This window comes from Crinia signifera, chromosome 7 (genome assembly GCF_055691185.1).
Source record: "Crinia signifera chromosome 7, ASM5569118v1, whole genome shotgun sequence".
NCBI lineage: Eukaryota > Metazoa > Chordata > Amphibia > Anura > Myobatrachidae > Crinia > Crinia signifera.
Window position 1 is genome coordinate 27445536 of NC_139223.1, and position 27232 is coordinate 27472767.

Sequence of the window (27232 nt, forward strand, 5' to 3'; positions counted from 1 at the left end):
GGCGTGCCGGAGCTGCGCGATCGCCCTGTACGCCCCTCCCCCTGGATCGGCCAATGCATTCATTACTACCTGACACATATTATAAGAGGATTACTGTACTGGCGGCGGCAGCAGCTCGTTTGACGCCAGGTGACTATCGCGCATGCGTTGATTAGCGGAATTGCTTTAACTCAGAGGGGCGGGGCTTTCCCGTGAGTGACAGCGAACAGACTGCTGTGGGCACGGTGGAGGGGCGACTGTGTGCTTTGATTGACAAGCAGCTGAAGCAGCGCTATGTAGCGGGGGCGGGGCCTTGGAATGTGAGTGACAGCGCTGCTGGGTACGTGAAGGGGCGTGGCTTGCTGTATACGGTTGTCGTGTGTGGGAGCTGGAGTGACAGGGAGAGGCGGGAGGAGGAGACCGGCGGTGGGAGTAGCGGCGGAGGGCGGAATGGCAGAGCGGTTCCTGGCTGTTTAAGAGGGGAATCCGTCCCTGTAACGGGTGACAGAGGTCAGAGACAGCCCCCTGGACTCAGGTGAGGGAGCTAATGGGAGGTTGGGTTCCCCTGGTCACGTGGTGCTACAGGTACATGGGGTATAGTGACCTATGGATTCCATACTGTCTGTGCAGGTAAGGTGGTCATGTGTTTCCTGGGCTGACCCCTTCATGCCCTGCTTTCCTGCTGCTTGCCCAGTGAGACCCCTGGCATTTGTGGGTATGCATGCCAACATTGCTGTATAACACCGACTGATCCCTGGCATTTGTGGGCATGCATGCCAGCATTGGTGCACATTGCTGTATTACACCGACTGATCCCTGGCATTTGTGGGCATGCATGCCAGCATTGGTGCACATTGCTGTATTACACCGACTGATCCCTGGCATTTGTAGGCATGCATGCCAGCATTTGTGCACATTGCTGTATTACACCGACTGATCCCTGGCATTTGTGGACATGCGTGCCGGCATTGGTGCACATTGCTGTATTGCACCGACTGATCCCTGGCATTTTTAGGCATGCGTGCCGGCATTGGTGCACATTGCTGTAATACACTGACTGTCTCCTGGCATTTGTGGGCATGAATGCCAGCATTGGTGCACATTGCTGTATTACACCGACTGATCCCTGGCATTTGTGGACATGCGTGCCGGCATTGGTGCACATTGCTGTATTGTCCCCTGGTATTTCAACATTTTCTGTGTATTATTATTATTTTTTTTTATTATTATTCTATTCATCTGGGGGTCACCCTGGCCCTAGTTTGCAGCAGAATGGTGGGTCACTTTGTTCTTCTCTCCTGATGTAGCCACAGTGGGGCATTGGGGCTGCATGCAGGCAACAAGATGGCGGCTAATATCTGGTCCTGGCGCTCTCACCTGTTGCCTCTATTGGAGAATACAGGCTGCTGTTGGTGTGTAGGGCCCTGCGGTGCTGTTGCGCGCAGCTTCACTGCTCTGGCGCCAGATCACATAGCAGCGGTTCCCAACCAGCTGTAGGTTTTGGAAACGCATTACCTGATTCTTCAAGACCTACTGTAGTAGATGATTTATGCTCGATGTAACTCAGTGAAGGACAACATGACATGCTGCATTGGGGGGCCTTCTAGCCGCACGTTACCCTTCATTTCAGTAAAAACCTAAAACCGATACGGCGAGAAGGAGAGAAAATCTGTAATAATCCATTACATAATGTCTTAAAGAAGTGTTGCCAGCAACAACAAATCTGACAATAAATCTTGTCTGTGCTGCATGTTCGTTATTAGCCATCGTCAATGATCTACGCGAGCAGTGGGGGCGGGTGACGTCGCTGAACAATATCGCTCAATGTGTATGAGATCTATATCCTTAACAATATCAGCAATGCCACAAATTGCCTAGTGTGGGCTTAAGAGCACTGACCCCTGGGGTCATACATGTGTGGCAGCACCTGCACTCCTCAATGCACAGTACCAATTCTTGGTACTTTGTGGTTGCACAGCACTGGTTGTGTGCAAACGTATCTTGCGACACAGGATGCAGGCCGGCATCAGTATGTCATTGATTGACAGTCTGATGCTGTTTAGGGGGCGGGCAAGGAGCGTTGAAAAATGTTGCCATTTGGAGGCGAGAAGATGCCAGGGATCTCCACCGTAGAGATTGGTGGAGATTTCCCGGCCTCTGCAACGGGTGCTGCAAGCCGCTTGGTGGTTGGTGTTTTGATCTGATGCTGCTTCCTAGTGCGGATCACTACCGCAGCAGGTAAAGCAGTGCAGTGGGGCCCCTACCTACACCACTCCCCCTTTTCACGCCTTTCCCTCCATCATACAACTTTCATTCCCCTTTTTCACCTTTGCTGCCCTTTACTACTTCTGATTTATTCTCTTCTGTCTTCTCCGTTACGGCGGCTCCTCTCATCGCTCCTCACTGATAACGTCTGGGAAGATGATGTCATGCCAGTCATTCCGTGCAACCACTGGAGGGGAAGCAGGGATCCAGGTCAACGCTGCCCTGTGCTCCTTGGATTGCCATAAGCAGTAATATACAATTGCAAGAAGAATCCCCATACACCGGTCGGAACTGTTTTTCCTTCTACACCCCCGGTAGCTCTCCAGGAGGGCGCCATAGGATTTATCGCATGTTATCGAACTCCCAGGGAGCTGCTGTAGAAGTTAAAGGGGAATCGGATGCGAAACATCGCTTTTTAGCACCTGTGATGCGACGCTGATGATCTAATTTCAATATATCACATGTGCTGCATAAATGATCTACAGGATCCAATCCGATGCGCACAGGAATGTGCATCTGATCGGACTTGATGTCAAACGCCTCCGATTTGGCCTGATATCATCCAATATATCGCCCCGATCTGTCGGAATTGGATGACATCTGACTTGTGTACTGCTTCTTTGGGTCCCTATGCTTGTGGGGCCCCAGGGCATTAGCCCAGTGGGAAAGACGGCCCTGCCCAGGGTGCCCTGGCACACAGTTTGAGGAATCGCTGACGTACTGTAGTTTTCCCCGTACTCTACCCGCACCCTGGTGCATTGTACGTGCCATGAAGTTCAGAAACTGCATACAGCATAAGGACCGAGATTACAAGTCCCTCTGCACAACCAGCTGCGCTTCTTACCACACAACTTGGTTGCTGTATGTGACAACTGAGCAGAAGTCATGTTAATGGTAAAACTATGACATCGTATAAAGGGGATTACTCCCAGTCTTGCATCTTCTTAACTTTGTTGGTTTCGTGTTTGCAGCATTTGACGGCAATGTCTTATTGTGGCAAATGATGTTTGATTGATCACCTGCAGATTATTCTTGTAATTGTATATTATTGCTGTGTGCGTCATGCTCTGAAAGGATCATGTGTATACAAAAATACAGAATTCTGTAATTGAACATCATCCGGATAACATCTTCTACCCCAACCAAAGCTGCTTTTCTAACGGTAACTAGTTCAAGTGCAAAATTCGGCTTCACTTTGTTTGTTTTTCTTTGTCCTTGTGTGATTTTATTAATTTATTTTGTCTCTGTGTACACACTACTTCATATAAAATATGGGTGGGGAGCATGTCACTCCATATTGTGTGTGTGTGTGTGTGTGTGTGTGTTTTCCAAACACCTCAGAGGAAAGAATAGGTGTTTTGTGTACCCAGAAGGCTTCAGACTGAACTCAAATATAATTAGTTGCTGTCTCTGCCTCTAAAGGCCCATACACACTGGGTGACTTTGAGCTGAAAGTCGCTCAAAACACCCAGTTTGAGCGGCTTTCAGCTCAAAGCCGCCCAGTGTGTTTGCCCCGGGGATGAGCACTGCTGCGCGCTCCCGCATCATCGCCGGGAAAGCCGCTCATCTGCTGGTAATACCAGCAGATGAGCGGTGTTGAGGATGGCTTGGCATAGCTCTGCGCTATGCAACGCCGTCCTCCCCCCTCCGTCAGCGCCGGGCAGGGGGAAAGCCGCTCAGTGTGTATGCACTGAGCGGCTTTCCCCACAGCGATCATCGCTGTCCATACACGCAGGGCATAGTCCTTAACACGCTGGGCATGGACCTTAACAGAGGTTTGCTTTCTATTTCAAATGAGATGCTGCCATGGGCAACCAATCAGATATTATCTTGTAAGTGCTAAATAAGAAGTAGATTCTGATTAATTGCCCATAGCAAACATCCCATGTGAGAGAGAACTCCCGCCTTAGTAATCTTCTCCCTTAATGTTTATTTAAAAGAAAATAAATATATATACACATTTTTTATTTTTTTGGGGGGGTGGCGTAAAAGGACATTTATTGACCCCCTGTACATTTCTGTGTATATATACTTTGCAGTATTGTTTCCTCCTATGTGCAGGGACTTTGTATTCCCTAAATAGATCTCACATGTGTTCCATTAGTGACTCGCTGGAAGATGATCACATTTCTGACTGAAAAACACTGTCGGCCATATTGGCTACGTGCTGTGCTTGTACGTATTCACTGGTTTCCAAGATTTCTCAGGCGTGTACTTCAGAGATGCTAATATTCACCATCACCAGCTTTAAGTGGAAGCTGCCATGATCCTAATCCTGGCATTGTCGTGCCTTGGGTTTCTATAGCAACAATTTAGGATGTGAAAATGGGTGCACACTATAGACCGGAGATAGAACCCACCATGTAGGGGAGTTGGGTGGAGAACTAGAACTGAATTTGCCTTTTTCAGGATCTTACATTGAAATCAGATTTTGTTGTACTGCGTTGAATACAGGGGATGCGGTCATCTATTAGAATGAACTTAGGTCTACAGTCATTAGGTCGACCCCACTAGGTCGACTGGCTGGAAGGTCGACCTGACTTAAGGTCGACATGGGCCAAGGTCGACATGACAAGGTCGAATTTGCATAAAGGTAGACATGAGGAAGGTCGACTGGTCATAAGGTCGACATGGGGTTTTTCACTGTTTTTTGAGCCGACATGTGCCGACAGGCGGTATTTCATGCCCTACCATCCACTAGGGCGTGGAGGAGGTTATTAAAGCTGTGGCGAGCGAAGCGAGGCACCGTGCCCGAAGCATTGCGAGCAATGCGAGGGTCCGATTCTCATTGCCAACTGTGTCCATGTCGACTGTGTCGACATTCGGATAAAAAAAGTGAAAAACCCATGTCGACCTTATGACCAGTCTACCTTCCTCATGTCGACATTTATGCAAATTCGACCTTAAGTCATGTCGACCTTGGCCCAGGTCATTCTGACAGATGTACCGATTCCGAATACAAAGGATGGATGTGTCCGATATTCGGTTTCGAAGACTATGGGGGTTATTCTGGTTCACTCCTTCTGGCAAATTCCTTCTCAAATGGACAAAACCATGTGCACTGCAGGTGGGGTAAATGTTACTTGTGCAGAGAGAATTAGATTTGGGTGGGGTTTTACTTCAAAGTGAGATCTATATTGCAGTGTAAAAGTAAAGCAGTCAGTGTTTACCCTGCACAGAAACAAAATAACTCCTCCAAATCTAACTGTCTCTGCACCTGTTACATCTACCCCCCTGCAGTGTACACAGTTTTGTCCATCTAAGAAGGAAATTGAGTGAACCAGAATAACCCCTTATGTCCTGGTGCAATATGTTGAAAAGCGGAGGTTACAGTCTGTTAAGCTGCTGTGACATCACTGCCCTGACAGAATTTCTTTACATCAGCCTTGCTAGTCACACTGTCTGCATGGTTTGACCAGTAACCACATCCCAACCTGCCAATCTCTGTCCCTCTTCTGTTCATCAGACTAATTGCTACATGATTAAATTGAACATTTTGCCCAATGTATTAATTAAGCTGCTTCTTACACTTGGGTGCGTTTTTGTTCGGCTTGCTCATAGCAATTTCCTATTATCTGGGGTCCCCTCAGGAATTGGTCATTCTGCCTTGACTGTGCTCTATGCTCCGCATTACTTATTATGTGCCACATCATCCTTCCCCGAGAATCTGGGTGTAACTGCAGATAAGTGTTCTGTGCGTAATGAATCTGATGTCCTCTAATATATGTATATGTACAATCAGACAGGAGAGACAAAGCACTTGGCCCATCTAGTCTGATCCTATTTTTTAAGTAATGGTACCTCGACCCTATTTGATGCTTAGTTCAAGCATGTCTAAGGATCCCCCTTTTCCGCCAACCTAAACATTCCAGGTTTTTGCATGTGAACACGCACCAACCCGGGATTCTTATCAGTGCTAGTGACAAAAGGAATATCCTGGGTCTAGTGATTTTTACCCCGTACTGGAGCAGGGTATTTTAGCAAGTAAAACCCAGGTAACGAGCTGTGAAATCGGCTCTTACCCAGGTTTTTCGACCTGGGCAAGGGAGGCTGGCCATTGCGCAGACATCTCCTGCTTGCTGCTCGTCCACCACTGACAGCCCTAACCCCACCAGTGCCGCACATCGCTTACTGCCGCCTGCCACTGCCCTACAGCTGCAGACCCCCTGCATCAGATCCCCCGACACTGGCCTCATACTGCAAGCACACACCCCTCCCTCCAGCCGTGCCCACAGGAGAGTGGTAATGGGGACATGGGAAGCGGTCCACCAAAATCCTGGTTCAAAAGTCCTGTGTGTGTGACCTGGGATTTTGGTGGAAAAGCGGTATTAGTGATTAGCATGCCTGCAGTTATTGGGGGGGGGTTAGGGACATCTGTGTAAATTTAGTAAGATGGGAGTTCTATTGAAGATTGATATTGCCCATAGCAACCAATCGGAATCTACTTACTACTTATTTCTTTAGCACCTTCTAGAAGATAATAGAATCTGGTTGCTATTGGCAACACCCCCATCTTCAATAGATCTCCCATCTTAGTAACAAACCCCATTTAAGTCTTCCGTTACGGTGGTGTCTTGTCACCCAGGTATAATAAGCACAGGTGCTGGTTACGCCTACAGAACCACGGTCAGCACCTTCCGACTTTATAATATATCCTATGATATCCCTGATTGGACACCTATATGAGAGATGTAGAGTGAGCAGGTCTGTGGTTGGGTGGCTGTGTTAGGAGTGTGCAGTAATGTGTGAAGCCCTCGGAGCCGGCAGCTATGTTGGGGTGGGGGGAATTGAACATGATTTAATCTCGTTACAGCATTTTATTGACTTGTGCAGTGATTCTGTAACGGATCTGCTGTGCTGCCGGAGATCCACCGCCCCCCTCCCTCCTGTGTGTGTGTGGCGGGCTGGTGAGCCGGCGGGTGACTGCAGAGTGCTCTCTCTCCTATCCACTTTATTACAAAGTCATTGCCCTGTCATGTGTAAGCGCTACCAACACTGGATATGGTAACATGTAGGTAGCTCCACTTGGATGCCCACTACCGATATAGTTAACGAAATCCATGTGGCTGCAAAACGAATGACCCACGGGATAAACGCCGACTATTGTGAATGATTTAACCATATGTTCAGACAATAGGGGGTAAACCATATAGTTGGTAAACACTGCACAATATGCGTGATGTTATCCTGTATATCGGTAACGACCATCGTATAGTGTGTACCCACCTTTACGCTGATTCGCCCACTTTTCTTTTTAGCTTGGCTAACCCTGAGCTGTGAGGAAGGTTAAATGCTGGTTGCTTGTCATCCAGTGCTAATGTGTGCCCAGTAGCTCTCACCCATTGGCACAAACCACTGAATATCCCTCGTCAAGCTGCGGCATGTGAGAAAACAACCAAATATCCCCTCCCCCTTCATATGTGCCCCAAAGGTAGTTCTACAGGGACATTTAATCTGCACAGACCCAGTCACGCATGCTGCTGTGACAGACTGTGTAACACACTGTATGCCCCTACCAAGCACCATAGGGTCTGTATGTATAATAAGCCATGTGACACCTGGTAGGCTTGCCGGCTATAATGCCCTTTAGTGCTGATGGGACTGGGGATTTCCCTGTGTGTAAATCACCTGCACCTGCTAGAACCACAGAACTTTCTTTGTCACTTCTGCTTTGGCTCCGGGAGAGTTGCCTGTCTTTAATGTTTCAGCAGCAGTCTCATGTTATCTAGGTCAGGATGATGTTATCGGGCGCTGTGTGGTAATGCTGCTCTCCTGTGTGTGTGTGTGTGTGTGTGTGTGTGTTTGTGTCTTGGCACAAGCAGATCTCCATTGTGTAACCTACTAATACACATGGCTTTTACTTTTGCAGGTAGCGAAGACTTTCCAAAACGTGTATCTCCCTAATTGTTACTGTAAACCTCTTTGTATCCAGTCTGGGCTATCATGGCCTCCCCTGATTCCACATGAAAGGCCAGCAGGGAGTAGGGGATGTCATGACTGTTCCTTAGGTCAGAATGGAAGGAGTACTTTGTTCCAGGCAATTGATTGACAATCCGTCTTAAAGCAGGAATGGGGAACCCTTTGGCCCTCCTGCTGTTGTTGAACTACACTTTCCAGCATGCACTGCTACATGTTTGCAGGGCATGCTGGGATGGATGTGTAGTTCAACAACAGCTGGAGGGCTGACTGTTCCCCATTCCTGTCTAAATAAATGGAGAACCCCTTCACCACACCACCCCCGATCCTGGGAGATCCAGCAGAAGCTCTTATAGAACCTGCATGCCAGGAGAAGGTACACTGTATTGCGCAGGTGTCCCCAGCAAGTTTTTTTTCATGTGGCGTTAGCGGTATTCTACAATACGCCAGTAGACTTTTTTTTACAGTTTAAATTTAGTTTCTTCGGTTTTCTTATGGCATGTAGTGTTCATGAAAAACGTGTCCTTTATTTATGTCTTTATTTTGAATATTATTTGTACCTCCTAAAGCCCCGTACAAATGGGGCGATTTTAGCCGAAATCGCCAGGGATGTGGTCGCTGGGTGACCAGATACCCGTGTGTACAGGGCGACAGTCGTCGGGAGCATGCTCCCATGACCAGCCCTGCGTGCTCCTGCGACCAGCGGCTTTCCCCAGCAAAGTGTCTCGTTTTCATCAGCAACGATCGGGACACTCAGCAATTGGGCCACTGAGCGACCAATCGCTCCTTGTGGATGAAGCTTAAGTTTTCAAGCTTTCATGGTTGAGCATGGATGGCTAAATTTAAGTTGACTGAGAAACTAATTAGGTCACAGCCATGTGCCCAAGTATGGATATAAATATAACTGGACTGTTGGGTTGCTTTGAGAACCAAATTTGGGAACGGGTGTGTCTGTAGGACAAAAAATTCCAGCTCCCCAACCTTTGTCCCCAAGTAGAAGGCTCTGTATAACAGCTGATCTTTTGGACAGCTCCTTCTATTTACAAACTAACCCCAACTGCTGTTATTGCCGTATTGTAGTTTTGTCCACGGGTGAATGCAGATCCTGTTTGAAGGAACCACATCACTGACCCCTAGAGGAGGGAATGGGCCCGGCCCACCATGTATTTTCCCTGTATACCGATGGATCAGTTTGACCCTGAAAGGAAACCTGATGTATTACATGCGATACATAGTGGGCATATTTTTACGTTGCAGAGAATTAAATTTTTATATTTTTATGTTATATTTTTAGAAACCGCTATGAACTGAGATTTCATTACTGAAGAAAAACATCCCACAAAGAGCTGCAATGGATGACACTGAATATGGCACGTTCGTGGACTGGGATCAAATGGACATGGGTGGATCGCAACAACCGAACCCCAAAGTACTGAACTGTACAGACTTCCAAGAGCTGAAACAGATGTCCCGGCAGGGATATTGGGCAAAGAGCCATTCATTGCGGGCCAAGGTGTTTCAAAAACTGATCAAGGACATCCCATGTCGCACGGTTACGCCTGACGCCAGCGTATACCGAGACATCGTGGGAAAGATTGTGGGCAAGCGGAATGCAAGAACCCTACCTCTTCCGGAATTCGTGGACGACCGCCAAGTTCCCACCTTCTGTCTCAACACCGAAGGGATTGGAGCTGTGAGGAAAATCATTCTCTGCATCTCAAACCAGTTCCCGGACATTTCCTTCTGTCCTATCCTCCCCTCCCTGGTGGCCCTTCTCCTTCATTATAGCCAGGATGAGGCGGAGTGCTTCGAGAACGTCTCTCGAATACTGGCTTGCAATGACCCCAACAGACGACTGGTGGATCAAACGTTCTTGGCATTTGAATCTTCTTGCATGACTTTCGGAGATCTTGCTGGCAAATACTGCCAGGGGCCCCATAAGCTCATGGTGGCTGTGTCTGAGGATGTCTTGGAGGTCTACTCTGACTGGCAGAGGTGGCTCTTCGGAGAACTGCCCTTCGCCTACGTTATACGTGTGTTTGATGTGTTTTTAGTGGAAGGCTATAAAGTGCTGTTCAGGGTAGCGCTGGCTCTGCTCAAGTTCTTCCACAAGGTGAGGGGCGGCCAGCCTATGGAGTCCAGCAATGTCAAAAGAGACATCCAAGAGTTTGTGAGGGACATTGCCAAGGCCGTGTCTCCTGAGAAGCTCCTGGAGAAGGCCTTTGCTATCCGCCTCTTTTCCCGAAAGGAAATACAGCTGCTGCAAATGGCCAACGAGAAGGCCCTGCAGCAGAAAGGGATCACCGTGAAGCAGAAAAGGTGAGCACTGCTGGTTCTAGCTTCTGCATGAACCTCACGCATTTTGACATCAAGTGGGGAGTATATCCCACAATCCTTGTTGCATATAAGAGTAAATTCCAAGTTGTTAATCGCTGCCAGTGAAGTGACTTAATATTTGGGCCATAGTATTCATCACCTGTTCATCTGTGTTTAGCCTATACAGCCGCACAGGTGAGGCAGTGACCTCTACACATGGGACATGACATGAAGTGAGATAGATTCAGCAGGAAGACACAGACTGAAAGTTATATAGTAGAAGGAAAGGAGCAGGATCCCCAGCAGCACAGAGTATATCAGGAGATGAGTGATGTGTTAGTGAGGACAGGGCTGCGTATGACTGGGGCAGTGACATGAAGTGTGGGGGGGGGAATGGTGGCAGCAGGAAGCCCCAGACTGAGAGTTATATAGTAGAAGACACACATTCCCCAGCAGCACAGAGTGTGTCAGGAGATGAGTGATGTGTCAGTGAGGACAGTGCTGCATGTGACAGGGGCAGTGACATGATGTGAGGAGGGGAATGGAGGCAGTTGGAAGCCACAGCCTGAGAGTTATATATTGGGAGGAGCAGGGTCCCCAGCAGTACAGAGTATATCAGGAGATTAGTGATGTGTCAGTGAGGACAGGGCTGCATGTGACAGGGGCAGTGACATGATGTGAGGAGGGGAATGGAGGCAGTTGGAAGCCACAGACTGAGAGTTATATATTGGGAGGAGCAGGGTTCCCCAGCAGCACAGAGTATATCAGGAGATGAGTGATGTGTCAGTGAGGATAGGGCTGCATGTGACAGGGGCAGTGACCTGTGAGGAGGGGAATGGAGGCAGCAGGAAGCCACAGACTGAGAGTTATATATTGGGAGGAGCAGGGTCCCCAGCAGCACAGAGTATATCAGAAGATGAGTGATGTGACAGGGGCTGTTATGTGAGGAGGGGAATGGAGGCAGCAGGAAGCCCCAGACTGAGAGTTATATAGTAGAAGGAGCTGTAGCTGTAGGTAACTCAGATCTTAGTTACACATAAAATCTGGCAAAGCCTCCAGGTCATCGTCAAGGCTTCTTTACTGGAGGTCCCTACACTGCACCCACACTGGGCCATGTAACTGTCCACTGTAAGGCTACATGATAAAAGCACATACAAATATATCTAAACTGAGAGCCAGCTCACCAGGAGTCACCCCAGACCAGCAATGATGGGGAAAACATGGGTTCTAGGTCTTGTAGCCTTACATTAGGCCATGCATGGACTTGTAGTTTCACACCAGCTAGAGGGCCCAGAGTGGGTACGGTTATCATGCACTGTAAGGACCTGCAGTATCAGAGAAGCCTTAATGATGGCTTGGGGCATTGCTAATTTGACTGAGTAGTTTGCAGTTTGTTTTAATTCTATATATACTCTTCTTACTGCCTCAGTAGCTAAATGCTGACCGTGCGCTATTAACATCCTGAACCCAAACATTCGCTCGTGGAAGGTCCCATGTGTCAGTCCGGCTGTTGCACTTTGTGTGTAGCATCTGGTGTGACATGTTTGCCACGTGCCGTGCCTTGGAACCATCAACCGCTCTGAAGCATTGCCTGGCTGGTAGGCAGGCATTGGGCCGTTAGGTAAGATGCTTCTGACCCGCTCTCTTGTTTTTACCACTATCGGAGCAGTCGGCGTGTTTTATATAAAGATGGCTGAACAAGTGATTTATTACTTCACGTACTGTGTGCACTCATGCCTTGTTCTTTCTTCCTTTATTCTTCCTTCTGTCCTGTCCTTTTCCAGAGTCCAGTCCCCTGTCCGGTAAGTGACCTCGCTGTCTCCCTTCCTCTGCACCCTGCAGCTGCTGTACTTCCTGCTTCCTCTGCGCCCTGCAGCTGCTGTACTTCATGCTTCCTCTGCGCCCTGCAGCTGCTGTACTTCCTGCTTCCTCTGCGCCCTGCAGCTGCTATACTTCCTGCTTCCTCTGCGCCCTGCAGCTGCTGTACTTCCTGCTTCCTCTGCCCCCTAATGTCCAGCGGCTGACTCTCTCTCCCCAGGCCGGCGGTCTAACTTGCCTGAGCTTTGCATTGTATGAGTACTGACGCTGTTTTCTAGTGGTCTCTAGGCTCCGTCTGCACGTTTTACATTTAGTATATATAATATTCTATGTTTATATTATTTGTAATGCTTAACATCTAGTGACCCATTACTATGTTTATAAGCACTAACTGGTCCTCTTAACGCCTACACTCTCCACAAGGGTTCCCCCTGCATGTTGGGGTGACACGGCCCTGTCTCTATCCATACCCTTCCAGTGTGGACATTAGCTTGCCACATTTACCATCCAAATATGGGTATGGGTCATAGGGCGGACACTATGGCGACACATAAAATAGGTCAAGAGGGTCGTGAGGTCAACACAAGCATGAGGGTGGCAATGGGAAGATCGACTTCAGTATTTCAAGTCTCCCCCCAGAATTTCGACGTAAGTCGACGTGGACTCGGTGCGCTGTTATATTCTCCTTCCGCTCCCTAGTGGATGGCCATGGCCAACTATTTCATGTGTCCCCCTAATGTTTATCTACCTAGCAACCATATCCCCAAATACAATGGATTGACCGTACAGGAGGGTTGTGGTCCATATACATGCAGTGTGCTCCATATAAACCCTGCAGAAGGCCTCACAAAGCGCCAGGTGTATCGCCATCTAGTGGGGAGACCTCATGTGGCGGAGTATGCGGCCTATCCACTCACTAGGAAGAAGTGCGGACACTGAGGCACGGAACCCCTGACTCTCCTAGTGGACTGATCCGCTGTGTAGTGATGGACGCGCATTACGCCGGTGTGTGTAAGGGATACGCGGCCGGGGATGAAACTGGTGTAATTACCTGATTGTCCACTCTCCATAGAGGTTCTGCTAGACGTCTTCCCGCAGCAGCTGTCATGTATCCACGACAACCGCAGACAATTAATGTTTAATACTATATTTGTCCGCTTCTCCATTCACTAAGGGCGAATCCTCTGAAATCCATCCATGTAAAGGAGGGCAGCGCCGGCTTCTGCATGTCACACTATATCCTGGCTTATTGTCTGCGTGGCTGCTGTAAGATAGCGTCTAACTGATCGCTTTCTGCTGCCCCCCCCCCCCACCTCCAATGGTATAGGCTCTGTGCAAGACCCTGAGCATTGAGATCCGAACTGGTCACATGTGTGGGGAGATGGGCTTGGCAGGGAAAAGCTGGTTAATATGGTGAATGGCAGCGGGTTTGCCCGTCTTGCAAGAGCATGCATGGAAATAAAGGGCAGCTTATCAGATCGTCTTCACGGTAATCTCTAAATATATAAAGGGTCACTAAAACAAAAATCTTAGTGACAGGGCAACTTGTGACATCCAAAATCAGTATACTGGGGCAGATGTATGAAGCGGTGAGAAGGGAGGAGGAGAAGTGGCCCATGGCAACCAATCAGCTGCTCTGTATCCTTTTATATTATGCAAATCATAGATGTTTCTTCAGTGCTGATTGGCTGCCATAGGCCACTTCTCCTCTGGCTCACGCCTCCTCCCTTTATCACTGCTTCATACATCTACCCCACGGTCAGATAACTGGACTCTGCGGAACGTGTTTCACGGTAAGGTGCCTGTTTATGTTCAATGTGAAATGGGACTACTGCACCTGTACGGTCCCACTGAGCGCACATGCACAGCGGCCATTTCTGAGCCCTCTGCAAGCTGCATATGTGATGTGTAACCTTCAGATGGCGATATCTGCTTGGGTCAATTCCCAGAATGCTTTGCAATACTCTTGCTGCATCACATCCCTCCATAGAAACCTACGGGTATGCAGTTACCAGCGGGAATGGGTGGGACTCGGCAGGTATTGGAGACCTCCACTGCAGAGCCCGCTACATACGTTCAGGTGCTACTAAATATATGCGGGTGTTTTCGGGAAAATAAACACAAATAATTTTCAATAAATGGCCCATGTAACATTTACCCCGCTGTGATGCCCCAAATAAAGTTACGGTATTTGAATATTTTGGGTCCGGTGGCCATATTGTGTTGGCTCCGTTCCCCTGCCTTGTAGCGGTGGAGCCATTGTGTGTGCTTGGTTTTCCATTTACATTCTGTATATTGATGATTTCTGTTTTGTATTCTTCCCCTGCCCGGTGTCTCGCAGGCAGAATGTCCACCTGGCTGTACATGCCGAGAACTTCAAGTCTGATATTGTCTGCGTGAAAGAAATGCGCGACATCTGGTCTTGGATCCCGGAGAGATTTGCGCTCTGCCAGCCTCTTCTGCTGTACACCAATCAGGAGCACGGCAATAGCCTCAGCAGGTACGTCCTCTGCTTACCTAGGATCGTCAGTCCTAGGAGAGACATTCCGATGTGGTGGCAGTTAGGGGCCACTGGGGCAGCTGTATTAACCCTGGAGAAGTGATAAAGTGGTCGGTGATAAAACAGCAGCCAATCAGCTCCTAACTGTCCTTTTTTCAAACCCAGCCTGTAACTTAACCAAAAGTAGCTGATTGGCTGCTGCATTATTGCCTTCTTTTTTTTTTATCCCTTCACCAGACTTAATTCGTCTGCCCCACTGAGACATAACCTCGTCTCCTTTCCCAGCACTGCGCTGGGCATGTAAGGATCTGCCAGGCAGCTGAGCTAGGTATAGTCCATACAGGGGTGATGTAGGAGAGGGTTACTCCACCAAGGACCAGACTCTGGGGTAAATGTACAATAGTAGCATGAATTGAGCCGCAGTACCTCTTTATTGAGGCAAAGCAGGGACATGTTGTCATGTCTGCCGGATCTACCCCTCCCTCCAACGGTGCCTGCCGGCGCTCACAGCCCATGCGTGGTGTCCTTCCAGTGCCCTCTGTAGCGGTCGTACAGCATACATGAGGAGAGAAGCAGAATGTCCTACCTCTACTACCCCCTATAACGATGCTTCGTACATTTACCCGGTTGTGGTATATGGTTCCGACAGTCTGGGTCCCGACAGTCATGTCGGGACCCCGTCCGGCACCCATTACCCCACCCTCCAATGGTGCCTGCCGGCGCTCACAGCCGATTCGCTGTTTCCTTCCAGTGCCTCTGTAGTGGTCATACAGCATACATGAGAAGACAAGCGGAATGTCCTACCTCTTCTGCCACCTATAACGACGCTTCGTACATTTTACCCCTCTCAGAGATGGCTTCAGTTCTACTCCATCCACACCATCCTCTGCCGCACTACACCCCGCTGCAGGGTGTAGATGTAACACTTGTGTTTAATGATAACAAATCGAGTATTTATATCTGCTCAGGAATTGTGACTTCTCTGGAATTGCATCATGTCTTGTATGCAGCGATTCTGCAGGGGATTTATACAACCAGTATAACCAGTTACGGCAGTCGTTCCCAAACTTTTTCGAATCACATCACCATTGAGCACTGCACTGGGTTTGCCTATGACTTTTACCATAAATAATTTTAATTTCTCCTGGACCACCAATCCATGGCACCCCCTGCAATTGTCCTGAGGGGCCCCAGGGTGCCACAGCGGTGCATAACTCAGTGGTTTGGGACAATTGTTGTCTGCTTCTGCCGCTACATACATACTGCCTGTTCTGCTACATACTGTAGTCCTTTTAGGGCATTGCGCCACAAACACCTGCTCACCACATCTTGGCATACTTAATAAGAGTGTATCGAATAGCGTTGGAGGGAAGTAAGACCACTGTCCCACAATATATTCTGTCAGTGAGTGCTGGAAAACACTTTCCCCGACAGATTCGGAAACTTTCCATCACCGTATGACCGCTGTTGACGTGTCTCCCACAGATTCCCATCATGGCATCCTGTTGTCCACTCTTCCTTGTTACATTTCTCCATGATAAGTCTTTGGGCACATCAGAAATTACAGGGACAATCACCCAGCCCTTTGTCATTGATATCTATTCTGCTAGCCTTGATAGATGGCAGTATTGGTACTGCGCTTGTCATTGTTACCTTGTACTTCTTCCTGCGATATGCGTTACACATCTACACCACCACACGGCGGTCCATTCCCTCCGTTATCTGTGCTCTAATTGCTCATCCTGCCAATGGTGATTTATGTAGTGTGCCCAAGATGGCTGCCTCGTCTAGTGCTCTCATGGTTAAGATAAATAATACTTGATATTTATGATCCAAAATGGCTGCTTCAACCCTTTACTGTGATTTCTGCTGATCTTTGTGTTATGTTCCTGATTTCTACAAAGCGCCAGGAGTTTCCTTTTCAGGGTCCATGGGTCCCACAGGGGACATCGGGGTTGTAGGTGGATCCAGGGGGTCCGAGGCACCAATCAGCGAAGCTTCTTAAGATTTCCCAGGATGCCCGGGCCCTCTCCCCTACAACCCCGCCTCCAGGCTCACACAGCTCAGTTTTTGTTTGGTGCCTGCAGGAAGCAGACGCACCTTTTTATCAGCAGGGATTACCTCACTGAGGTAATCCCATAAGAAGCTGCTATATTCTTTTTTTTATTTTTACTTATTTTTACTTTGAATCTGCCGCCTAAGCGGCTGAGCCGCTTTGCGGCTGAGGCTGCTCACCGCCGTCAATCATCTGACGGCGGCGCGAGCAGCCGCATCACTCCTGCCGGCGCCGACATTCCCCCACGACCTCGGTCAAGCGGGGTAGCCCGGCGGAGGGGAGACAGCGCCTAGCACCGCGGGATCTCCTCCAGGCAGCGTGGCCGGAGTCCAGGAGAAGGTAAGGCTCTCTTAGAGAGCACAAACCGCTGCCATGCTGCGCGCTGTGGGAGACAGCCGCAGCAGCTGGCGTGGACACTGGCCCTCGAGTCAGGGACTCCACTAGACCACCGGGGACCGGAGCGCAGGCCAGGATGTGGGGGACATCCATTTTACAAGGCTCCTTTTTACCTGGTGGGGGAAGACCAGCAAGGGGAGTTGGCGCGTAGCCTGCAGTCCCTCCCCCAGCTTTGGCGCCATTCTCCTCGGAGATAGCCGCTCAGTTAGCTGCATTAACCCTGTGCCCGCCCCCCCTTCTCTCAGACCAGCGCCATTTCCACAGGCACAGTAGTCTTCCAGAGAGAGGGCACAGTCTCCCCTGTGAAACCGTTCACTGACTAAGTGATTGCTTTCACAGACACCCTAAATCCCCCTTACTCCATTAGAGTTCAAGCGGTTGATACAGGGTGTGATAGCATTTATAGGCTGTAATATGGCTGTATGTAAATGCTTGTGTATGTGACTGCAATGTGCTAGTTCTTTTACTTTCACTTTCTGTCAGTACTTCTGCACTGTCCACTGTATTTCTCTCATCTTCTGAGGAGGATGACAGAGGTTTAATCCTCTAGGGTCACATACACTCAGTGATATCACTCTAGGTTCCCTCTGTGGTGTATACCTATTGTGCACTGTAACCCCCCCACTTTGGGATTGTTTGCATTATATCCAAACGGGGGTACAACCAGACAGAGTTTACAAAACTCCTGTCCTGCAAGAGCTGTGCTGCAGGCCTGTCTAACAGGATGTCTTCCAGGACGGGTTATATGTTATTCACTTTACCCCCCCTGGCCAGTCTTCTGCCACAGTGGTTCCCTCAACCTCCCTGGGCAGCCTAACAACAGTTACTAGGCAACCTATTGGATTGCCTTTGACCCCTCTGTAGTCCAGCCCCCCTCCCCCACCTTGGTGGGAGGCCCTGTCTACCTCTGTGCGGATCTGGCAGCAGTTTTCGGTAGCTAGGCAACACCTGCTACCTGACGCTGCACTACCTAATAGGTTTCTGTTAACAATTGCTCTCTGTAGCACAGGTTGACACAGATCATAAGGGGGAAAATAATGTTAATGCTGAGGATGTCATCAATATTCATAATGACAATATGATGATGCTATGCCTACAGCACTCCTGCTTCGAAGCAGGGACAACTGATGCGGCAGCTCTCACTCATGCAATCCGTGAGGTGTTAATGTCAGACTTGGTGAAGCCTGAACCTACTGCTAAAACCAGAGATGGTTTCTAATAAAAGCAGAAACTAACCCTACTGCCCTCATTCAGACCACTTGATGGTAATCAGGAGGGATTAAGGGGCTAGTCAGGTTTGTGAACCACGCCTACTCCCTTGGTTTATTCTAAGGTATCCTTCAATACTGTTGGTCACTTCAGGATTGATATTAAAAGACCCTACCAAGGTGTTTGAAGCACTCCTTAAGGGCCATATCCCCATTCACTGGGGAGGACCTCTATTGACATGGCTAAAGCCACTTATACAGGTCCTAGAAGACTCCTCCGAGGATGCTAAGTTATGTGTACTTCACATTAAACAAGCAGCATTATATACATATATACATAGATATTTATATCTATATATGTATATACATATATATATATATATATATATATATATATATATATATATATATATATATATATATATATATATATATATATATATATATATATATATATATATATATATATACATAGGAGCTATATCAGGCTGGCACTGTCGCTGCCCAGACATCCACCAGCTTCATTCATGCCAGCCGTATCATTTGCCCAATACAGGGAAAGTGGACCTGGAGTCCTGGTAGACCTTGGAACTTTTACCTTTTTAAGGGTAAAAATTATTTTGGGGAAAGGCCTTAACAAGTTTGTGGCCTCTCTGACAGCTGCCAATATTGCGTGTCTATCCACGGCTTTACCCCAAAAAGGAAAACCCGAGATCAGTCCTATTCTAGGACCAATCATGCCATTAAGGCAAGCCCAAGCATGGGCCACTACAGGCTCCTGCCCATCCCGGCAACCACCTGCATAACGGCCCCTCCACAGGGGGAACCCCAAGCGGGAGGCTGACTTCTCGTCTTCCTCACCTGCAGCCATACCACACTGGATAAGGCATATCTCGTCCAATCCGGGAAAACAGTGTTAGACCTGGTTACTAAGTGGATCGGAGTCCACATGGGAACACCAGGTGCTGTAGGAACACCAGTGACTATACATGCCTGGGTAAAGGAAGTTGTGTCACAGGGATAAGGTCTTTGCATGGGTCTACCTCACACAGACTAAGCAGAACAATTATTAAAATAAAAAGGTCTGCCACGGTCTCGGGTCATCCCTCACCACTAGAGAAGACTCTGCTACTACTCGTCTTTGGTCCTGGTTCTAAAACGGAACTTACAGGCCACTTCTAAAACTGAAGTCTCTTTAGGGTGGTGCAGGGTTCAAAGTTTCGGATGGAAACTTTAAGGGCAATAATCCTACCCATGGAACGGGGGATAAATAGTCACCCTGGGCATTCGGGACGCTTACTGGCATGTCCCAAATCTGCCAGCATACCAGAAACATTTCAGGTTTGCTTTTTAAAATAGCCATTTTTAATTCTACTGGGCTTAGCCACAGCCCCAGGATTTTCACAAAACTCATGGCTTTTATGGCTGAACATTCACCATCTGGGTATCCGAGTATTTCTATATATTTAGACGACCTACTACTGGTGGCCAAGTCCCTATTATTGCTGTTATCTCACCTATAGATAACAATCAGGACACTCCAACATCTCGGTTGGCTCCTCTCGCAACAAAGGTGGCATCTGGAGAGCTACACTGGACACTCAGTCATGTAGGATGTCTCTTCTCAGGGACAAGGACAATTCTCTGCATCACCAAATATGGGTGTTTTTTGCAGATTTCCAGAGTCTTAAGCCACTGGGCGCAATGAAAATCTTGGGAATTGATGATGTCAATGTTTGAACATGGTGGAGTGGGCACAGTTTCATTTTTGCCCTCTCAACACCTCATTCTGGCAAAACGGATGGACAATATCAGGTCCACAAGTCAACGTCCCTTCTGGTTCTAAGAAGGGTCGATCGCCGCCCTTCAAGGCTGGGGGACATTAGCTCACTCCCGAGCCTTGCAGGGCATGTGGGCCAATCCAAAAACACGTCTCTTCATTAACGTGTTGGAGCTTTGGGCAACTTACAAGGCCCTAATAATCCGCTCTCAGGACTTTCTTCAGAAGAACCCGGTCCTGATCAGAGTAGACAAGGCCACGGCTGTGGTGTACATACTTGACCAAGGATACCCTCGCAGCACTGCTGCTCTCCAAGTAGTCTCTAGGATCTCTGCCTGGGCGAAACAGTGTCTTATGGCTCTGTCTGCGATCTTCCCAGCAGTTCTAAATTGGAAAACAGATCCCTAAATCGACTTCCATCGGGGGGAGTGGTCACTCCATCCAGAGTTATTCGCCCTCCTCAAAGACCGATGGGACCTACCAGAAATGGACTTAATGGTGTCCAGACACAACAAAAGTGTCAACATTCGGGTCAGGGTACAGGGATCATCAAGCTAGCTTCATGGATGCCCTAGCAGGTCCAAGGAATTATTATCTTCCGTATGTCTTCCCACCAAAATCCATGATTCCCAGGGTAATCAGGATATTCAAATAGGGAGGCGGGAACCTCGTCCTGACAGCTCCAGCCGGGCCACTCAGCACTGGTATGTGGACCTTCTACAAATGTCCTCCCAACCACCCTTCCTCTTAACCTTTCGGGTGGTCTCATACTCGAGGACCTGGTCAGCGCCTGTCGTTGATAGCGTGGCGCTTGAAACTACTTTACTGTAAAGTAAAAAAATTTCTTCCAAAATAAGCCAAAGGCATGATTCAGGCGTGCAAGCCAGTATCATTCAGAATTTATTACCAAATATGGCACACCTACTGTATGTGGTGTACGGCTAGGAAGTTTGTTCCAAAGGTTTTCAAGGTGGCCAGATTTCTGGCATCCCTACAAAAGGTTCTGGACATTGGACTTAGACTACGTCTCTAAAAATCAAAGTCTCACCCTTATCCATCTGGGTTCAGATGAAATTAACCTTCTTGCCGGAGGTACGTACACTCCTACAGGGAGTGATTCATTCTCACCTCCATGTGGTCCCCCTACAACTCAGTGGGATTTGTCATTTGGACTGCAGGCCTTAATCAAGCCTCCTTTCGAGCCGCTACAAGCGGCGGATTTCAAAAGGTTGACAGACAAGATAGTATTCGTCTTGGTCATTGCTTCCGCAAGATATGTCAGCTTTCTCATGTAAGCTCCTCTCCTCATATTTCATCCCAATAGGGATGTTGTGGACTAAAACATCGCACCTTCTAAAGTTGGTCTCCAGATTCCACATCAATCAGGAGATGGTGATTCCGGCATTTAACACGGAATATATCTCTACAGAGGAACGCTTATTGGATGTGGTCAGGGCTCTACTAAGACGTACTAAGACGGTCAGAAAATCTAATTCCCTTTTCGTGGTTTATGAATTCCACAAAAAGGGTTGGCCAGCGAACAAACAGACTATTGCTCGCTGGATCTGCATGGCTATTCAAGATGCTTATTGGCAGGATAATCTGCCTTTTCCTCCTTCCACCAAAGCACACTATTCCAGAGCGGCTGACCTATCATGGGCAACACGCCAAGGTGCTTTGGCCGAACAGCTGTGCAAGACTGCAACGTGGTCATCTGTTCATACCTTCATTAAGTTCTATGCTTTTGACACGTTCGCCTCCCAGGATTCCTCCTTTGGTCGTCGGGTACTTCTGACACCTCAGGCAAATTCCCTCCCTTGAAATACGGCTTGTGACATCCCCGATGTCCCCTGTGGGACCCATGGACCCTGAAAAGGAAAATGAAAGTTATGGTAGAACCTACCTTTGTTAACTTTCTTTCCTTGAAGTCCATGGGAACCACAGGGCGCCCTCCCTTCAATTTGTTCCTGAGGTTTCCCTATGTGTGATATACTGCACTGTGACCTTTAACGACCATAGTCTTGTTCATGTACCGTGATATGTATGTATGTATGTGTACTTGGACATGTGTTCTCTCTGTCCTCTTCTTTTCTCCGCTTCCTGCTTACGGCTTGTTACCAAAACTGAGCTGTGTGAGCCTGGAGGCGGGGTTGTAGGGGAGAGGGCCCGGGCATCCTGGGAAATCTTAAGAAGCTTCGCTGATTGGTGCCTCGGACCCCCTGGATCCACCTACAACCCCGATGTCCCCTGTGGTTCCCATGGACTTCAAGGAAAGAAAGTTAACAAAGGTAGGTTCTACCATAACTTTCATTTTTTCTGGAGGAACGCACTATAATAAAAAAAATATATTCTTATTGTTTCTGAGGTAGAATGTTGAGTAGTAGGTTCTACATCGTCCTCTCATTATGGTTTCTGTACAAAACAGGCACTGTAGTGGGTTATCCCGTCTGACCTCTGTTTTCATTGGCAGGTTTTACTTGCACTGTGAGTGTCATGAGCCCACCCTTCTCCTCATCAAAACCACCAACCAAGAGGTATGTAACACGAATGTGCAGCCAGGCACCTTCTTATGTCTGGTAATGGTTAGAACAGGGGTCCTCAACTATTTTGCTCTGGGGCCCCATTAGACAATAAAAATAATTACGGGACCCCAGCAAGTGACTGCAGAAGGTCATCACATCACATGTGTAGTCAGCAGACAGCACATACTTGCCTACTTTTGAAAACGAGTTTCAGGGAGATTATAGTTGGTAGTAGAATTTTGCACAGTGCCCCATTGTGGGGGCGTGTCATGCTCCACCCAAAGGGCGTGTCTAGTTCCATATATGGAGAGATTGTGAACGTGGCACCTAGAGTTGTGGGTGTTTCCTGCTACATCTGAGAGGAATGACTTATATACAAATGTAGATGAGCCCCAAAGCAGTTACTAAGAGATACTATACTTGGTAAAGTGCTGGGAAATGCGCTGATGATTCAATGTAAATGTATCTGTCTCTTATTCCTTTTTTTTCCCCAAAAAATGTAACCGTGTAATGTGGGCTTGGTGACATGAGGGAGATTGCTGTTATTTCAGGGAGTCACCTGCAGAATTCAGGAGGGTAGGCTACTATGCATACTGTACATGCCAGCTATGTGGAGGCATAAAATGATGGGAGGAGTCTAAAATAACAGTCACTGACTGAGATTACAAAAATCATCAGCCTGATGGTCAGCAACATGGCGTGACGACCAAGGTTGGGACCCACTTTGGGGTCAGGACCCACAGTTTGAGAACCGCTGGGTTAGAACATATTCTCTGTCCAAATTGTCAAATCACAGGCCTCTCCTGGTCTCTGCCACAGACAGGCCTCTCTCAAGGGCTTAATGCTATGACCCAGTCACGTTGCTATTTAAACTTCGATGATGCATTTATCATGGTCCTTGCTATAGGCCCATTAGCGGAGGCGCGTTGCTAGCACCCTGCCTTTACAAACCCCCTGTGATACAAGTCTGCTATCTTCCCAGCATTGTGGCAGCAGGCCTGCACCTTGTGAGGGCTTCTCAGGAGCTTTATCTACATTCTATTACTAAGTAACTGTCCGCTTCGTAGGTGTGCGGGGCTTTCCTCTCTACCGACTGGAACGCGCGCAAGAAGAGCGGGAACAAGCTGAGTTTCTTCGGGACTGGAGAGTGCTTTGTATTTCGGGTAAGGTTCAGTTCTTCTGGTTATGGACTTGAGATGATCAGATGTGATCCATGACCTGATCTCTTGGTAGCCGCTTGTAGATTTTACTCCGATGTTCTTATGGGACACTGCACAACAGTCAGACGGTTCCGTAGTGATGTCCTGAAAACTTGTCCATAGACCAAACCCCACCATGTTCTCCTCCTCCTTTTCTCATCCATTCAGCTGCAGCCGGAGGTGGAGCGTTACGAGTGGGTGATCATTAAACATCCAGAGCTTGGCAGAGTAAGTTCTGCAGCCGCAGATAAAGAAACCAACTCTTCACTGGAGACCGCAGACGGAACCGACCCTTCCGACCGCCTCTCCCCCTTCTTGGCCACCCGTCACTTCAACCTCCCATCCAAAACCGCTTCTATGTTTATGGCAGGGAGCACCGACTGCATCATCATAGGTGAGTAGCCATTACTACTGGTGCTTCGTATAGACTGCATGATCATGCTAGGACCTTCTTCTAGACTGACGTTCTCTTCCATCAGGTGGTGGTGACGGCCAAGCCCTTTATCTGGATTCAGACCTGAATTATGGAAGAACCAGTCACTGCAATACTTTCAATAACCAACCTCTCTGCTCGGAAACCTTCCAGATCGCAACGATTGAGGTGTGGGGCTTCAAGGACCACTTAACCAACGATGACCATTCCTCTGCGTTACCTTGAGTCGCCCTTTTAGCTATCTGCACATGGTTCTGGCCATGCGGAAACATCTGAGCAGGTACCTAGGCGGTTAGTCGGGGTTCTACCATGCACTGGGAGGCGCCGCTTCTCTGTAGAACTGTAGCGGTTGGACACAACCGTACAAAGCACTAACAAAACTACAGTGATGTACCCTTAATAGCTTAATTCTGTCTCATGGGACCAAAGTGAACTGTGCCCTCTACACTTGGCACTCCCAGATTATGGACTGGCTTCTGTTAGAATACAGAACATTCTAATGCCGTGAGGCGGCACTCGCGGGTATAAGAATGAATTGTTCTTTGACTTGACACCTCCGTCTCTCCCTGGGGGTGGGGGTGTATTCTGCATATCTGGGGTCATATCCCATATCCTCAGGGCACCCGGCCTCCTGTACACTTTCTCCCACTTGTGTCACGGATTTCTGCGTTAAGTGTTTTTTTCATTCCCCTTCCACAGAAACGTCCATTACTGGAATGACTGTTACCAAGTTGGTATAGATATAATATTTGAATTAAAATGAATGTGTGGCATTGGGCTTGTTTTGTGTTGTATCATTCTCACTTTATTATTTTGTGTGCCATTGCTTAGAAATATACATACATAGGCTAGATTAGCATTTACTTGTAGACAGAACAGGTCTGGAATCAATCCAAGATTATTTAAAGGCCAAGAGTCCGAGCCCTTAAACAAAACCACTATTTCAGACTGTTCTGTACAGAGTGAGTGTTTTTAATGCTTGTTCCAATGGGTTATAAAATGGGTGTTGTCTTAAGGTGACAGAGTAACAAAAAGCGAGATCTACAAAGTATTATGGCTCCTACATCATTTAGCCTATAATAACCTAAAAAATGTTTGGCATCGCTATAGGAAAGATGGTTCAAATCTCTGTCTCTGAGATTTAGCACCCTCTCCCCTCATGTGCAGTATTTTATTATTATTATTATTATTATTATTATTATTATTATTATTATTACATTGTATTTATTAGGCATCACAATTAGTTGTCAGCGCCGTACATTTAGCACACGTTAGAACAATACAGTGTACACCGAATTATAACGTTACATTAATTGAAAAACTAGAAACCGAGCTCAGGTAACAATTCGCAGCACCGAGCACAGGTAACAATTCGCAGCACAAGTCTCCGTACACCGTACAGCAGAGATGTAGGGTGTCAGAGGAGATGTCCGAGTAATACCGGAGGAACGGATCTGAGCGAGGGGAGATACAGGGATAGACGGTCGCTGAGTAGGAGAACGCTGTCCTATATCTTTTCTTCTCTGGGACAATGCATCCATCATTACTCAGGAATGATACAAGCCTTGTGTTTTTACTCCTGCCATTTATATTTTAGAACATAGATTTATTTTTAGTGTCACTGAAACCAGGGCCCTGTCCAGGAGTAAAGACAACTGGAAGACATGTAATTTATTATATTACATCTTAAAAATAAAAACCATACAGATCTATGGGGCCCGCAGGAATCTCCTGCAGTATTCCCTGCACAGAACACAGTCCATGATTATGGGAGAAACAGGAGGCACTTACATTTCAATGGCAATGAGTTTAAATGGAAAATTTTCTTTTTTTTTTATAAAAACAAAAAAGAAAAGAAATAAAAATAGTTTTGAAAGTTGTTTTGGCCTCTACATTTTACTCTGTCCACTAGATGGCAGCAGTGACAGTGTTCACACAGTACTGTGTATCACATACGTTCATTGTTCTATTATACAATGTATTGCCTTTAACGTTTCCTGTGACAGTACTTGTGTAATAGAGGTGCTACTAGGCAGAAAAAAGACCATTCAGTTGCACAATCTGAACCTTTTTAATAAACTGCAATTTAACATGGAGAAAAAAAATTGAGGTTCTTACCATATTTTTGGGCAAAAAAATATGGGACCACCTACCCTAGCCAGGTGACCTTCTTTTTCCAGTATGGCACAAGCGCTAGGTGTATGAGCACACATCTGTATTGATTCTAGGTAGACGTTCCCAGTATGTGTGGCAATAAAGCTTATTTACTACCTTACTGCCTCAATGACTTCTAAAAAAAAGAACAACAGCCAATGAGAGTGACCGAGCAGATTTCTGGGTTTCTCTGATTGGCCACTCTTCTTGTTAGCTTTTGCAGGTAAGCAATGCCCTTCCAAACGCCGCCCCTGCCCGCTGCAGAATCTAGTCACCGCCGACCGCTATTGGTCGACCTAGACATTGTCTATCATTATTACGTAATCGATGGATAAAGCGAAGGATCGTTTCCAGTTGCGATCCATGTTGCTGCATCTCCACCAATCATATTGCCTGGTGGAAGTGATGGCTTGATAAAGGACACAGGGGTAGATGTATGAAGTGATAAGGGAGGAGAAGTGGCCCATGGCAACCAATCGGCTGCTCTGTATAATTTTGTATTATGCAAATTATAGATGTTACTTCAGTGCTGATTGGTTGCCATGGGCCACTTCTCTGGCTCACTTCTCCCTTATCACTGCTTCATACATCTACCCCACAGATACAATTCCTCCACAGACTGTTATTGTGTGTCACACGCCGCCGCGGTGGTACACGGCGGGTACTGTACTCACCCGCCCGTGTCCGCCG

At 47.7% G+C, this 27232-nt stretch overlaps 1 protein-coding gene across 6 annotated transcripts; it reads left to right on the forward strand.

The window, feature by feature from the left end:
- On the forward strand, positions 1-26676 carry TBC1D24 (TBC1 domain family member 24). Of its 6 annotated transcripts, none has more exons than XM_083152661.1 (8): positions 1-129; positions 9455-10479; positions 12261-12278; positions 14636-14794; positions 22705-22768; positions 23824-23919; positions 24124-24349; positions 24435-26676. In XM_083152661.1, exons 2-8 carry the CDS (start codon positions 9512-9514, stop codon positions 24611-24613), a joined length of 1710 nt encoding a protein of 569 aa, XP_083008787.1. In that variant the 5' UTR covers positions 1-129; positions 9455-9511; the 3' UTR covers positions 24614-26676. The 6 variants fall into 6 exon arrangements, with proteins under 6 accessions (XP_083008787.1, XP_083008789.1, XP_083008788.1 ...); XM_083152663.1 differs by lacking the exon at positions 1-129 and adding an exon at positions 226-299; XM_083152662.1 differs by lacking the exon at positions 1-129 and adding an exon at positions 299-319.
- The last annotated feature ends 556 nt before the right edge of the window (positions 26677-27232 follow it).